Source organism: Orcinus orca, chromosome 15 (assembly GCF_937001465.1).
Source record: "Orcinus orca chromosome 15, mOrcOrc1.1, whole genome shotgun sequence".
NCBI lineage: Eukaryota > Metazoa > Chordata > Mammalia > Artiodactyla > Delphinidae > Orcinus > Orcinus orca.
Window position 1 is genome coordinate 65,962,917 of NC_064573.1, and position 16,481 is coordinate 65,979,397.

General features: G+C 46.3%; 1 protein-coding gene across 7 annotated transcripts in view; it reads right to left on the minus strand.

Moving 5' to 3' along the window:
- Nucleotides 1-16,481, minus strand: part of LOC101273335 (E3 ubiquitin-protein ligase RNF185) — an 88,016-nt gene that overhangs the window by 58,793 nt on the left and 12,742 nt on the right. For 2 of the 7 annotated variants that reach the window (XM_033412884.2, XM_033412885.2), the window contains exons 2-7: nucleotides 13,935-14,157; nucleotides 11,139-11,157; nucleotides 9,320-9,432; nucleotides 7,835-7,889; nucleotides 6,844-6,975; nucleotides 5,195-5,312 (exon numbers count right to left, since the gene is read on the minus strand). In XM_033412884.2, coding sequence (XP_033268775.1) covers nucleotides 5,195-5,312; nucleotides 6,844-6,975; nucleotides 7,835-7,889; nucleotides 9,320-9,432; nucleotides 11,139-11,157; nucleotides 13,935-14,110 — 613 coding nt within the window. In that variant the 5' untranslated portion in view covers nucleotides 14,111-14,157. Of the gene's footprint in view, nucleotides 1-830; nucleotides 3,249-5,194; nucleotides 5,313-6,843; nucleotides 6,976-7,834; nucleotides 7,890-9,319; nucleotides 9,433-11,138; nucleotides 11,158-13,934; nucleotides 14,158-16,481 lie in introns of those variants that run through there. The other 5 variants (XM_012538215.3, XM_033412891.2, XM_033412889.2 and 2 more) reach the window with 4 other exon arrangements.

Genomic DNA, 16,481 nt, shown 5'->3' on the forward strand with positions numbered 1-16,481 from the left:
TACATAAAAGAGTATCTTGGTTATATTTTTAAAAATCCTTGAGATGCATATTGAAATACTTCATAGGTGAGATATGACTAGAATTTGCTTCAAAACAGTGCAGGTACGGGAAAGGAACAGTGTCAGGGTGGGGATGAAACAAGACTGGACCTGAGTTGATGGCTATTGGGGTTGAACAACTGGTACATGGAGGCCTTATTGTCCTGTTCTACTTCTGTGTCTTGTTTCCTTTCTTACTGGGCTTATGAATTCCTGGAGTTCCCTTACCTTTGCATTTCCTACTATGTCTTGGCACTATTCAATTTGATAACTGTTAGGTCAAAGTTTAAGAGGGAGAAAAGAACTCCTTTCAGACGGATGACCTGTAGCTCTGATGTGCTGGGGAGCCCAAGGCTGGGCCAGGTTTGTAATATCACCATCTTCCATCTCACATTCTGCTGAGAACCTCACGGAACCTTATGGAGCAGCACGCCCCATTACAGGTAGAGGGCTTGGCTGGAGGCCAGCTTGCCTTGTCAAAGAACGTGGGGAGAGATGCTGACACGGAACAACCTGCTTCTCCTCAAGGCTCTTTTTGGCCACAAGCTAAGCTCCAGGGTGGCAGCCCACAACCTTCAGAATTCCATACACTTATAAGGACTGGGTCTGCCTGTCAGACAGGTCACACCTTGGGTGGGGCTGTGTATGAAGCCAGGCCTCCAGCCTATGCTTCTCATTTCTAATTATCCATGGGTGTTTGAAGACTTTCATCCTCAATCTTCGCGGAGGCCAGACCAGTCCTCAACCCATTCCCCCCCACTCCCCTGACACAGTAAGTCCACAGCTCACAGTTATGTAAAACCATTTGTTTAATTCTAAATCAAATCACTTTTACAACTGTGAAAATTAGTGACTGGTCAAGGTGTACACAGTATTATTTTCTGACTGTGGTTGGGACCTGGTCCTAATCCACAAAGGTGGCAGGAGGGGTTGCGGGCCAAGAACATAGAAAACACACACAAAGAAAGGAAAAATGCCTCAGCAGAGGGGTGAGGTGGTGAGCCTGAGGGGGCATTGGGAAGGGGCCTCCCTGTCGGGGCTGGGCCAGCAGTCCCAAGTCGGCTCTCCTGCCCCAGCTCCTGGCAGAGCATGAGTGGGGACCTGCAAGGTTCAAAATCAAAGGGCACATGGCCAACCTGGCTTTGCTAACAGGTTCCTGGGATGCCTTTGCTGGTGGAGCTCTCCTGGGCTCACTCCTCTTCGTTAAAGGGTCAAAGTTATTTGTCTTCCTACCTACAACCCTTCTTTTTTTAACCTTTCTTCTGGAAACCCATTTCTGTTCGATCCATCTGACTGAAGTCCTCTCTCCCATCACTAGGTGGGGCCATTGCACTGAGAAACCAAGGCCCGTCAGACCTGGGATTTCCAGGTGATAAAATGAGCACTTTTGAGTGGGTGCCCAGAGAATCTTTAAAATCCATCAGGCACACCGTAAAGCAGGTGGCTTATTCCTACCAAATGGATTCGGCAAATGAACCACCTATTCAATACTTGTATTTTGTCTGTTTAAACACTGAACTCTGGCACTGAAAGGTAAGAGGGGAAGCGGGGGGTGCAATGGAGAGAGGAGAAGGGCTTCCCTCATCTTCCTCAAGGTCTTGGTTTCCACACGCTATGCAGAACCATATCTGGAACAAACACTAGGTGGAGCTTTCAACCACTTGTTGGCTATTGCTGCGGGTAAACTCAGGAGCAGTGTGGACTGGTGAAGTGACAGAGAGGCCCTCAGAGTAAGTCCATCTCCCCCTACCCTAAGGGTCTCCTGGAAGAGCCTGGATTTCTAGGAAGATGCCAGACTGGCAGAGCGAGAACCATTCCACCAGGTGAACTGTTCTCCTGCTGGCAACACACTCCCTCAGTCAAATTCGGAAGAAGCAGCTTGTGAAGTTGAAAAACAAATCAAGGGCTTGGGAAGAATGACTTCCCTGAAAGTTTCCAGGGGAAGACTTCCACAGGCAGACCACATCCTATCTTTGTGCTGAGGCTCCCTGGGCTCTGCGCCCGGCTTTACAAACCACCAGGGGTTGCCTGCTCTGGAGTAGCGTGCTTCTCTGGTTTTAGCACACACACAAGAGGTCTTCAAACCATACCAAAATCAGAGTCACATGCTGGGTCTCCCCTTTCCCTGCCTCTTCTTTAAGGACAATTTGGCTTCTGAGGTCTGGTCTTCAACATGCAGCTGGGGTGACTCAACAAGGCTCCCAGTTTCCTTTGTGGGGTCTGGGAAAGGATGCACCTGGAGCTTCTGCGGCCTTAGGGACAAGGCTGCTTGTTCAGTCGTTCCTGCATCTGAGCTCCGAATCCCACCTGAGTCCCAACTGCAGGTCTTTCCTAACATGTAGTCCGTCCTGGCTTCAACAGTAATCTAGAATGGGTACCCTCTGGCAGAGAGGCAGATGTGCATAGTTTTGGGGGAAAACTGATGGGAAACCACATGTCTCTGGGGATAATCTATGCCAGGAAACCAGGAGGTCATTCAAGCCACTCTGGAGCCAAAGACATTGAGCACAGCCCAGAGGCAACAGATCTTTGGGTCCCTGGTGAATTCATGAATTGACTCCAGCTCCAGCTGCAGCAATTATGATCTTAATAGGACAGCAATTTCTTGCATCTCTGCTGAAGAGGAAATAGGACAGAATAGCACTGTGATCTGGAAGGGGAACCTCTCTATACGAGGAGTCCCACTGACTTCAGAGGCCACTTACCAAGGGGTATTTAAAGAGATGTAAAAAAGTTTCCATATTTGGTTCGTCCCTTTGTTTTTTTAATATTAAATTCAGGTGAAATTGTACTGACAATTCCTCTTCTCCTGCCTCTTTCCTGTGCAGAGTCAGGACCTGCTGAGCTGGCTGGGACAGGATTTCACGGTGTAACCCATAAGAGATGACTCAATGCCAAGGCCTGAGGTGTTTACAGCAGTGGCCTCACTCCAGGGTCCTCAACAACTGGTCTTGAGTCCCAAAGCTCTGATGGAGAAGCAAAACTCCTTGATGTGTCACTGACCCCACTGATTCCAGAGGTCAGGATTAGCCAGGAAGCCAAACATCAAGAGTGGGGGTGGCATGTCACCAGTCCAGAGGCCCTGCATGGATGTAGGCCGGGAGCCCAGCATTAGGCAATCAATAGCCAGAACATGATCACCAGGGCCACAAACAGGAACAGGCGTGACAGGAACTGCTCGTCCACGTACTGGGGCGTTCCGGGGACAGCTGGAGGGACAGGAGGGAGGAGGGAGGCTGTGAGAATGCTGCAGCTGCACACCCTGCCCACTGGAGTCAGAAGTCGAGAGCATCAACCTTCATCTCTTTACAACAGAATCCTGCACACTAAAAATATTTCCAAACCCCAAATAATATTAGGCAAAACAAAATTCAAATTATAAAAATTTAACAATGAGGACAAAGTCTCCAATTCGTCCTAAGAGGGTTTTGTCTCCAGGTGCAAATAAACCAGGAAAGTCTTGGAGGGAAAAATAAAAGCTACTATTTGTTAAGCATCTTGTGTGTGCTGTTGTGTATACACATCATTGCCTGTTGGGCATTATTATCCCATTCTGTGTAAAAAGAAACTGAAGCACAGGTATGAGGTGACCTGCCTAAGATCTCAAGGTTCATGAGCTGGCGGAGAGCCCACAGTTGTGCTCTCAGCCTCTCCACACACTGCCTCTCGAGTCATGGAGTTTCTAGATTCTGGCACTGATGAGTCAAGAGGGGTCTCAGGGAGCCCCGCGTGAGGTGCCTTCCTTTTCCAGACACGAGAACTAGAGCCCAGAGAGGCAAAAACGACCTGTCTCCCTCAATCCATAGCAAACTAGGGGCAGAAGTGGGCTGAGAACCTGGGTCTCCACTCCTCTCTGCTTTGAGAAAAGCTACTCCATAGAGCTCCTTGTCCTGACTGTGGGGCAAGGAGAGTTAAGAGAAACTACATCCCAGATGGGCAAACTGTACCAAACACACACAACAAGGGAAAACTGTCTGAGTGTGCCAAGGGGATAAAGAGTCTGAGTGTGCCAAGGGGATAAAGAGAGTTCACAGCCTGGCTGTGAACTCTCTTTACCTGGGGAACCCAGGTGAGCCCTGGACCAGGATGGATGGAAATAAACTAGCAGGCAGGTGCGTGCTCCTTCCACGGGGCCCTGTCCCTCCTTCAGAGCAGAGCACGCCTGGCCCTTTGGGGTCTCTTTCCTCTGATAAAACAGCATGCGAACAGAGGAGAAACTTTTGAGGCAGATGAGGTAAGGAAGGGCAGTCCCAAGATCGCTTGGTGCTATGTTACGCCCCAGTTAGGCGCGCTGATGGAATCAAGCAGGCCGGCAGTCAACAAAGACTTACCGATTGTCTGCTATGTGCCAAGCACCTGGGTCCGGGGGCAGGGGACAAATGGATGGCTCAGGAGAGGTTACTGTCCCTAGAGCCTAAGCTCCTGGCCAGAAGCCACACACTGGTCCCTTCTGTACCTCACACTGTGCCCAGCACACGAGGCCCCATTGAGTGCAAGCAGAGCTCAACCGCCTTCAGCAGCTCTGCAGCTCCATGGTCAGGATCTGGGCCTGGGCGTCAGATTGCGATAGAGCCCAGGCCACCTACCTCACTGCCCTGCCCTACACCAACTGCAGCCAGCACTCTCAAGCTGGCTGGAGGGAGAAAGGTAGAAGCAGGTGGCAGACCTAGGCATGGTTCCCAAAGGGCTGGGGCTTAGGACCAGCTCTACGTGTGTCCTGAGGGAAGCTGGCCAGAGATGCCAGAAAATAGGGAGGCCCAGACTCCTTTCAGTCACCTGGCCCCTCCCCACCCCCAATGGTCAAAGTCAGGGGTATATGCCCAGGACTAGGCTTTTACTCAGCTGGGTAGAGTATATACTTTTTCATTTTATGGGCATGGGTTATATCTTGGAAAACATTACTAAGCATTTTCTGAATTGTAAAATGGAGTTAACTGCACATCTATCCCACAGACTCATCGTGGGGATCTCAGGTTTATAATGGAAAGCACTCTGAACCTGCTTGTGCCTAATACTTGGTAAGTGTGCAATATCATTACCATGACTACCAGTAATCGGAAAAGAGTTTAGCACATTTTGAAAAGGCTGATTATCCTACATATTGCTGAATTCCTAGGAGTCTTCAAGCAAAATCACCAAGAGAATAGGGTCTTACCTGGAGGAGGCCGCCCATCGTTTATGTTAAATGCTGTGGCAAATATGCCAAAGGGAAATGCCCCAATTCCAAAAGACATCTGGAAGCCACCATCTCCAAATCCAAACCCTTGAAATCCCTGTGTAGAAGAAATGCAATTCAGAACAGGCAGGTTTCTCCTCACCTGTCACACGTCACCTTAGGTGTGGCACCCGCATTTCTTCCCCACCCGCTTTTCCTCCCATCTAGATCTCAAGGCAGAGGAACCCTGGCGGCTCCTCCGCCCTCCTGGTCATCCAGGGGTCCCAGCTAAGGAGCTATGAATGCCAGAAAGGACTGGCTCTGACCCAAAGTAAAACTCTCTGCTGATGCAAGTAAGTGTTCTCAGAGCTCCAGGTTCCTTCCCAGAGTCCCACACTAGCCAATAAAACTTTCTACATGCTTTATAACAGCCAAAGTGTCAACAACTCTTATACCCAATTACAAGGAAACACAGAACAAGCTACACATTATCTATAAGAGCAAAAAAAGTGGAACTCTAATTGGCCAACAATGGAGGTCATGATCAAAATTTCGATACATTACGCTGACTATGCAGCAACACAGAAAAACTCTTATGACCAAGCTTTCAGACAAAATTGTTTGAACACCATGGTCACAAGTATGTGACAATATGTATGTAGGTGGAAAAGACATGGATAAGTATTTTCCCTAAGATTTTTCTTTTAATATTGTTACAGAGAATTTTAAAAATTCAAAACACTTTCTTTCCTGATTACAAAAGTAATATATGCTTGCTATGAGAAATTAACACATTACAGGAATAAATAACACAGAAAATCAGAGGTCTCCTTGTTCACCCTCCACCTCATAACCCCTCCCTCCAATGACCACTGTCAGCAGTTTGGTATCATCCTCAGCCTTTTTTTCCCTATAATGTTGGGTTGGCCAAAAAGTTCATTCAGATTTTCCCATAAGATGGTGGAAACGAACTTTTTGGCCAGCCCAATATGTTCTACACTGCATCATCTTTCACATGAAAAGATTCGGAAGGAATCATAATATTGTAAATAGGTTAACTCCTATTTTCTAAGTGCCAACTCTGTGCTGGGCACTGTGCTAAGCACTAGTACACTCAAATCGCATTTAATTCTTACATTAGGATCACCCACATTTACAGATGACCAAACCAAGGCTCAGAGAGGTGAAATAACTTGACCAAGGTCACACAGCTGGTAAGGGGTAGAGTTTAGATCTGGAACTAGATCAGTATGGTCCGAAAACCCATGCTCTTAATTACTGTGAACATCTTAAAAAAATTCCTCTTCTCCTCTGCATCCCTGGGTAGATCCTTAGAACAACTGATTAAAAAATAATTAAAGAAAAGAAAAATTATTGGGCTAACTGCTCTCCACGAAGAGCTGATAGGCCTTCATTTGTGAGTCTCTTGCAAATCATGCAAGTGGCTGCTCCCTATCCCTACTGAGCATAGCCTGGCACCCAGCTCCAAACTTCTTGACGGGCAGCACTACCTATAAAGCCTAACAGCTATTAAGAGGGCAGACCTACAGGGAAGGAAAACTGGTTTCCATCTCCTCAGTGCAGAAAAGCCTCCAACTAAGAGCTAGCCTGGTTGAGTCTGAGGGCTCCTGAGATCAAGGCTGCCTTACCCAGGAAGGTGCAACTGTTTCATCAGGAACCACCACTTCATTCAGTGCAAATCCGAGGACTGGCCCTCCGGCCTCCCTTCCAGCAACACCTGTACAATCCCACAAGTCCTCACATTTGGTAGGTTTATGTTCCTGGGGCAGAGTAGGCAAAAAACATCACTGGTGGCTGTGGGTGCTTGTAAACGCCAGAGATGTGCACTGGCGTGTACATCTGATGTGCAGTCTTCACAGTCAGGGCCTCTGGCTTCCTGGGGCCTCGGATTCCTGGGTTAGGAGCTAATGCTCCACTGGGAACCAGAGCCTGGGAAGTACATAGTCTTGTCCATTGGACCACTAGGGAAGTCCTCAATAAAGTATTTTTTAATTAAAGTATGCACTTTTTTTAAGACATAATGCTATTTATTGCTAATTTAATAAGACTATAGCGTAAACATAACTTTTATATGCACTCAGAAACCAAAAAAATTGTGTGACTTGCTTTACTGTGATATTCGCTTTATTGTGGCGGTCTGGAACTAAACCTGAAGCATCTCCAAGGTCTGCCTGTGAACTCCATAAGGGCAGGGATCTTTAACTATGTTCACTGATATATTACCAGTGCTTAGAATGAGGCCCAGCACACAGAGGGCACTAAATATAGAAAGAATAATATCTTAAAAGAGAGTTACAAAACAGGAGCCAAATATTGTAAAAATAAAAATATATGTATACACAAACATCTATCTATAAAACACACACACACAAATAGATCTATAAAATTTGTGTGTGTATAGATAATCATAGAAAAATAGAAAAGAAAATAGACCAATGTGTTTCCATTGGTTATCTCTGGATGGTGTGATTATAAGTTATTTTCTCCCCTCTTTTCCTTTCTGTATTTTGCAAATTTTCCTTTACTTTTATAATCAAGGAGAAAAAATGTAGGGCCGAGAGGGAAACTTCTAAAGCCATGGGCTCAGTTCTAGAAGCCTTCTCCTAGAATTTTCCTCACCCCTCTGTTCTCCGGTTCTGGCCTCTGTCCTTGAGGACGGGGAGGAGTCTTCTCTCTGAAACAGAAACGGTGTAAAATAAGTCTATTACAAAATGCTTTGACCTGTTCCCTGAGTGGGGGAGCTCTTCACCAACAGGGTCAGGGCCATGGCCCCCTTTCATGCCTGGCACATGAACTTATGCCAAATTAAACCAAATACTAACTCTGTTCTACATGCAATTGCTTTTCCCTAGTGTGTAGAAAACTAGGGAGAAAATCCATTTGTTACAAGATGCTCATCAGACTGCACTCAGCTTATTCTTCTCACAGAGAGCCATACCCAGATTGGTTACAACTGTCAGCCAGGCACCTTCCTGGACCTGGGTCACGGATGTCAAAAACCCCAAATCCAAATTCAAACAGAAGATAGCCTGTCAGCAGAGAGGGCTGAGATTCAGGGTCTCTCTGCTCTGCCCCATTACCTTCAGCTTTACCTCCCACTACTCTTGAGCAAATACTTTACACTATTCTTTCTCTCTAGGACCTCTGGGTCCTAGCCCCTTCCATCACTCATCCCACAAATACTGGACTGAGGGCTTGTTATCCATCAGGCGCTAGGCAGGATGCTACCAAGACTGAAGATAGATCCTACTCTTGAGGTGCTCGTGGTTTAAAGGGGGCTACAACCAATCACACTACAGCGTGGAAGGGACTTCTTTAAAAGAGGTGTCAACTAAATGGAGTGGGGGCATGGGTGAAAGCAACTAATGTGGGGAAGAAAGGCCACTTTAAGGAGGAGGTAACTTTAGGGTTGCTCATAAAAGACGGCAGAAGTTAGAGGAGGAGAAGGGGGTTGAGCAGGACTGGAGAGGGCAGAAGAGGCAAATGGACAACAAATACAAAGGCTCATGAAGGTGAAAGCATAAATAAGTCCCTTTAAGAGAAGTCCAATATGTCTGGGTACAGGGTATGCTGGAGTGGGGTGGAAGAAGGTAAGAGACACTGTTGGGAGTTTGGGAAAAGTGTGCGTGGGTGTGTTATGTGCACACTCGAGCACCACACCATGAAGGTTCTCAACAGAATGCCTCCATTTCCAGAAATCTCAAACTCCACAAAGCCTCCCGGACCCCCATTTCCTCCCCCCAGACTTTAGACATCACTGCTACAGCACCCACCTCCCACCTCCCACCCTGCAGACTCTCCTGCTGGACACCCTGCTTCCCAGGCTCCTTCACAGCACTCTGCATACTTGCAATGGTGGTGTCTTGTGCGCTGCCTAGCATAGTGCCTGCCCATTGGCAGATGCTCACAGCACATCTGTATCACAGTCCCGCAAATGGCAACCTGGTTGCCCTCCCCTCCTGGCTGACTCCCATCTGGATGCCAAGTGCCTTGAAACGGAGGGTCTGTAAACACTAACTAAAGGGTGGGGTGAGGAGGTGATAAACAGAAGTGAATTCGTGTCCAAGGGGAGGAGTGTGTGTGAGAGGGGCCCCATGGCCTCACCTGGGGTCCTGCTGCCCAGTGCTGCCCCTGCCATAGAGGGGAATCACCTTGTCGCGGCTGATGCCAGCTTTGCAAACTGGACACACCTGTCTGTTAGGTCTCGTCTCCAACCACTGCAAGCAGGAGAGAAAACCACGTGAATGGCACAAGCCTATCAGGGTGGTCAGTCAGAGCCAGTAGGAGAACTACAGGGACCAGCGCCCTCAAACTGCAAACACCAGCACCAGCAGTGAACACCTCAAGGAACCCAACTCTCTGATTCTTGCTCCTGGCACTCAATAAATATTTACTAGTGGTGAAATCAAAATTGCCTTTAGATGCCGTCATTAAATTAAACAGGCTTCTTAATGCTTCGTTCTCTCAGGGGCTTGCCAGCAATACGCAGGAAAGAACTGCAGGCCTGCAGCTGTGTCAAGAGGTCTGACAGATCCAGTCACAGGTCAGGCTGCAGGTAGAACAAACTTTAAATCTCCATCTTCCCTGACGGATCAATTGTATGACCCTGGCAGTCAGATTTTTCTTTCTGTGTTTCTCATTTTTACAGTATTTCCTCAACAACTACGTGTCTTAGACATCAGCCATCTGGAAATAAGCTGACCATTTTCTGGTGATTTACTATGTGCTAAAGGATAGATTTTTCTTATTATCTAAATTTGTTTAGTGTTTTTTATGTACTTTCAATGATTTTTGCATTCAACTATTTCTTTCAAAATTAAAAACAACAGTCCTGCTTTGGGTTTTTCAGGCCCTTTCACTGGTTGTATTAAAATCATTTTAACTTTCTTAAAAACAAAATTAAAATGATACAAACATATTACCTTAGTGTCCTTGTAGACATTAAATAAATATTTTATACACACACACATTCAACATTTATCTGAGAGCATAAATTATATCTTTAGACCCAGTGATATGTAGTTTATCATATGTGAATCTAGGACTTCAGGGCCAAGGAGAAGGCAGCATTTAATGATTTTTATATCCTATTTCCTTTATCTTACTGTCAAAAGCTTGAAAACTTAAGTATTATGTGCTCTTTACAGATTTAGAACAGACATGTTCTAGAGGTTCCACTGGGGTCAGAATGCACCGCCCTGAAATGTAGTGGAAACCCCTCTCACTTTCTCTGCTTCTTTCTCCCATCAAGATTCTGAGGCTTTAGCAGCCTGGAACTTTTCTCCTCCCCTCCACATTTCCAAGCCACCTACAAGTGTGGGGCTCCAATGACAACAACCATGGAGACAGCTGGCAGCGATTATTAACAGCCAATTGTCACTGCCAGACTCAGCTCTGTCCCACCAAGCAGGCGCCTAGGTCTTGGAGAAAACTTACTAACTAGTTTTCATAATAATAAGAAGCTGGAAAAACAGACTTTTTCCCTCTCATAAAAGCTCTCTGTTGAGACCAAAAAAGTTTCCCCCTTCCTAACATTTTCAAGACCTATAAGGGTAGGGGGGATTGTTGATATAATGGGAGGTGCTTTTTATAGAGGCACAGTCTCAACAATAAAAACCTAACATACGATCACATCCAACCCAATTTACAAATGAGGAAGTGAGACCCAGAGAGGTGTAGCTTGCCAAGGCCACAAAGGCCATCAACAGCAGAGTCAGGAGCATCCCTCCTGGGTACAACACTGACCTCTTGTTTCATCAACTGCCTATCAGTGGGCAGGTGTATAAAGAGGGTTGGGGGGAAAGCAAGCAAATGAGTCCACAAGCAGGGAAGATTGCAGCTTCTGACAGTAGTCTCCTGAGACTAGGGGTGTCCTGTGCAACCACAGCTGATGAAAGACAAAGTAAAATGAAATGCATCTTACCTGATGTAAACATGGCCAACTGCCAGAGTCCCCAAGGCAACCAGTCATCAAGGAGAAAGAGAAAGGGGAAAAGGAAGAAAAATTATTTCATTAACAGAAACACTGGGTAAGGTAGGAGGAGAAAAATGGGAAAACAGGATTGAACTGTGGAGCACTGCAACCCCACTGAGGGTCTGTGGGGATCACTGTTATCAGAAATTAGAAAAGACTGAGCTAAAATCACAGGAAAAATGAAGCAATGGAGACAAGACACCAGTCTCCACCTCCAGGATCCCACTACTTGTGAAGACCCCCAGGTCCCAGACCATCCCAGACCCAGCTTCTCTACAACTTGACCTTTGAGGGGTTATGGCCTCTGAAGGAATCCAATAAAAGTTAAGGATCCTCTGTGCAGATAAATTCACAGGGGCATACTCATGCACATGCACACACGCACTATTTTAGACTCAACTTCAGTGGGTTCACAGCCTCCGCAGGCTCACAGGGAAGGTGTGGATCTAGATCCAGTTTTACAAAATCTTCAGGCTGTCCTCAGCCCTGAGAGCTCTGCTGGCAGGAAGCAGCTTAAAAGTTCAAGTCTACCGTAAAAACATCTTTAGGTAATAGAAAGATGGGAAAGCTGCTTGGCAGAAAGGGCTACCTCCAGCTTAGTGACTTACACTACAGAGATTGCTGCTCAGTTTCGCATTTTACAAATGAGGAAACAAAACTCAGAAACATCAAACGACTTGCCTGCAGCACCAGGACTAAAACAGAAGTCTTCTGACTTCCATTTTACTGTCCCTCTATCACCCAGCACTGGGTGCAAAAAATGACATCTACAGAATTGAAGGAAAAGTTACTCTAACTCCAGATTTAAATTTTTTCTTTCTCTCTACATTCATCCATTCAACTGACAAATATCTACTGCACGCCTACCAAATGCCGGGACAGTGGAAAATGTAGACATGGCTTCTGACGCTCACATAATGTATCTTCTCAACCTGAGTAAAATTTGGACTCAGAGGCTAATTCCTTTCCCAATTACTGAACCACAGTTTAGCCTCACAATCCAGACACACAATCTCCTTGGACATAACAGACACCTGCCGCCAACATTAACCTTGCAATTCCATTCTAAACTGAGCAGAGGTCACTCCAAATAATGGCAGCTCTCCAGTGGCAACTTCCCTCAAAAGCTATGGGGGAGAAGTGGGGGTGCTTTTCCTCTGGGAAAAGTTCCGGGTTATAACAATGATGACAGTTACTCCCACTCATTAAACAATGACTGTGTGCTGTGCTGAGCTGTGGCTAAATAGCTTTTCATTTGTCAATGTCACATAATGGTCATCACACTAACCTTTGAGCAACTGCAATTATCTCTGTTTCACAGATAAGGAAACTGGGGTTCAGAGAGGAAAGTAGATTTGCTTAGGGACAAACCACTCAGATTGGAAGCACCTCTTTCATTTTAGAACCTGTGTTCTTTCCAATGGTACCCTGACTGAATTCTTCATTCTTTCAAATCCTGGTTTTATGATACCTCAATCACAAAACTAGAGTATTTCCAATTTCTAGGAGAGGGCTGATGACAACAGTTTTTGTTTATTTTTGGCTGCACCTCGCGGCACGTGGAACTTCGCCGATCAGGGATCAAACCCGTGCCCCCTACAATGGAAGCACAGAGTCTTAACCACTGGACCACCAGGAAAGTCCTGATGACAACAGTTTTTGCACAAAACTTCAAAATTAGGGCAAGAGCCTCCAGAAAAAAAAAAAACACCTCTGCCCCATTCTACTCATTCACCAATAAATTTATCTTTTTCACTGTTGCCAATTTAAACTCCCTGAGATATTATTTAAATGACCCTTTCTTCACACCACTTCCCTGCTCAAAAATATTCAATAGCTCCATGTTCTACTCAGTTAAATCTGGGTTTGATAATCTGGCCCAATCCTCCTTTAACAATCTTGTTTCCTAATACTCCCCAGCCCATAATACCCATCCAGAGTGCTGTTAGAGGGATACAGCAGCTTCAGGTCTCAGATGAACCCAGCAGCACATTTGCCTGTCCCTAGAAATTGCCTACCTTGGGGTGGCACACACTCTTCACCTCACCTAGCTGGCATTCTCATCCCTCTAGTTACCCCAATTTGCCCTTCAAGGTCCAACTCAAAATCAAGAGGGAAAAAAAAAAAATCTCAACATTCACCCAGGTTTTCAGAGCCAGAAGGGGCTTCTGTAACCATCAAAGGTGGAATGGACACTGACTCAGCCCCTTCATTTTGATATATATAAAATATGGTAACAAATATTAGGATCATAGCTCATGTAACATTTACTATGTGCTACGTGCTCTTCTAAGTCTCTTACATATCCTGAGTCATTTAATGCTCCCAAACAACCCTAAAAAATGAAGCACTATGTGTGGAAGCACCTTGCCCAAGGTTATCCAGGGGGGAAGTAGCAGAGTCAGGATTCAGAGCAAGGCAGTCTGGAGCCAAGTCCTTGCTCAGAACCATCGTGCTGTAACTGCCTCTTGGCTCAGCGCAGCAAGTGGCATGGAGTAGTGCTCACTAAATGGTGAGTATTGTCACTTTAGAAATGGGGATAGGGAGCCCAAGGTGGGGACAGGATCTGCCCAAGTTCACTCAGCTTATCAGCAGCAGAGCTGGGATGAGAACCCAGGTCTCCTGCCTTTGTACCTGAGTGTATCAGGACCCCAAATGGGTGGAAAACCTGCTCCAAAGCTGTCCAGGGCCACAAGCTTTCTAAACATGGCATGTGTCCTCTGGGGCAGTGGAAGGGGTACTGACCAGAAGAGGTGGCCACACAGGCTGATGACGGCGTCCTTGGCTGTGTCCAGGCAGATGTTGCACTCGAAGGTGCTGTCCTGCCCTCCGCTCTCACCAGCGCCATTGCTGCTGCCGCTGGGCCCCCCTGCACTAGAGTTCTCAGGAGATGCAGAGGCCGAGGGCCCTTTGCTTGCCATCCTTGGCTGTCAGCAAGCTCTGAGTGAAGATTCTCCCCAGGGAAATCCTGAAAGGCAGAGAGCCCATGACTGCCCATTTCTGCAGGCCACTCCCCCCAGTCTCCATGCCAATACCCCCATATTCTCTCAGGTCTGGAAGTTCAGACTATGACTGAACCCCTGAGTAGACTTCCCAGAGGCTGCAGAGGATGACAGTCATGGGACACTGCCCAGAGAGAAACGACTCAGAAACTTCCCATGAACATGGCCCAGAATAGACCACACAAATAACGAACCGCACAAATAGAGAGCAGCCTCCACGGAACAGCTCTCCACAGGAACTAGGACCCTGTCTCACTGTCTTTCCATTCTCCCAGGATAACTGCCCAGGTGATAAATAAATACATGCTCAATCAGAATGAAAGTTCACAGGCTGTCTTCTAACTTTGGACGGCCTCTATGTTGGCGATCGAGTCTGCTCAGGCCAGAAAGTCGTGACCAGTGCACGCCAGAATACAAAGAAAACCCTGTAACCATGAAAGCTTCCCAGGAAACTAGGAAGGACCAGAAAGGTCATCTGGTCCAACGTCTTCCACACTGCAATCTTTTGCATTTCCCCTTCTGCCAGGTTAGAATACTACATACCTGATTTTGTCTAAATCTATCAACATTTAAGAGGAGGCTTGTATCACTGCTGAAAACAGAAAACCAGTAGTACCTACCATAAGTGAAAGATAAATACAAACATAATGAAGGAAGAGCTTTTATCCCTTAGGAAACTGCAGCCCGAGACCTCTCGGCTGACTGATGAATGTGGAGCTGAGGCTGGGACTCGTGACACAGTTTGTAGTTAAACCACCATTGTACCACCACAGACCAAGCTGGTCACCAAATACTGAAACAGACCACTGTTCACTACCACCTCCAGGTCAAAGAACCCACCAGGAGTTGAACAAGAACGAGCACGAGAACACCACCAAAAGATACTCAGAAATTCTGGGTGCAGAGTAAGAATCTATCAAGAGCCTGATCTGGCCACCCTCACCACCTCAGAGATTCCAAATGGGAAATGCTAGGTGGCTACCAGTCAGAGAATCGGAGGCTTGGATGCTGGTCACAGTTGAGCCTCCAGCTTGCTAGCTGGTCTTGGAAACCTCCTCTCTCCTCTCTGGCCACAGTTTTCTCATCTGTAAACTGAGGCACTGGACTCCATGGTCTCCAGGTGCCCCCTTCCAGCTCTGCGGCTGCACCAGGTCATCTCACCCGCTCTCTCCTAAGCAGGCAGCCCCACCACAAGTCTGGGACTCACCAATGGAGCACCAGAAGACCACCCTGATTTCAGCTTCCAAAGTACCAGGAGATAAGGACCAAAAAGCCACAGTCCTTTTAGACCCAGAAGCCTCTCTACACAACAGACTCAGAACTCTAGATTCATGAGCATCCCCCACCACGACAGCAGCTCAGTGACATAAGCAGGGAGAGGAGGCCAGCTCACCACCACTTTTTCACTCAGTTACATCATTTTACATAGTGTCCCAGAAGAGCAGCTGGCTGCCAGCAGCACTGTGCCTTGCTGGCCTCAGTTCCAAGACCTTCCCCATGATCCAGTGCTTCATCCTCTCCATATACATCTGGTCTTGTCTTCGTAGGGTGGAGCCTGCTTGTGAGGGCCACATTATGGCCTTTCTTTGTCATTCCAGCTCAAGCACCCGACACGTTTCTTTTAAAAAATAATAATTTTTTTTTTAAATTAAGGACTATGTGTATAGATGTGGAAAGACAACCATAAGTCAGGTTCACTGATGGATCTTAATGACAGTCCCCGGATATGATGATTTGGAAGCATACAGCAACAACAACAAAGCATCCTCACCCTAAAACATAGCTCTAATCAAGTCTCTAAAACAAATTATCCAGTTACAGAAAATATGGGCATAGATCCATGTGTTAAACAACTCCAGGAAGACGCAATCAGCAAATCCAGAATGTGGGACTTTCTATGGGACAAATAATCAAAATTCTCCAAAAAATAAACAGCATGGGTGGGGTGTGGAGTTACAAATTGAGACTTGAGACATACCAACCACTGGCAGTATGTGGATCTCACTGGAACCAGATTCACACAATCCAACTGGAAAAGACATTTGTGAGATGAATGACAAAAACTGATTTAGCCTGGGTATTAGTTTATATTAAAGAATTACTGTTAGATTTACTGGGTATGATAGTGGCATATTTAAAATTTTTTCATCTGTTATATATGTATGCTTAAGTATTTATGAAGGAATGATAAGATGTTTGGGATCTGCTTTAAAATACCCCAGGGGGAAAAGTGAAAGTAGAGAGAAAAGAAACAAGAACAAGGAAGTTGATAGTTGTTGGAGCTGGATGA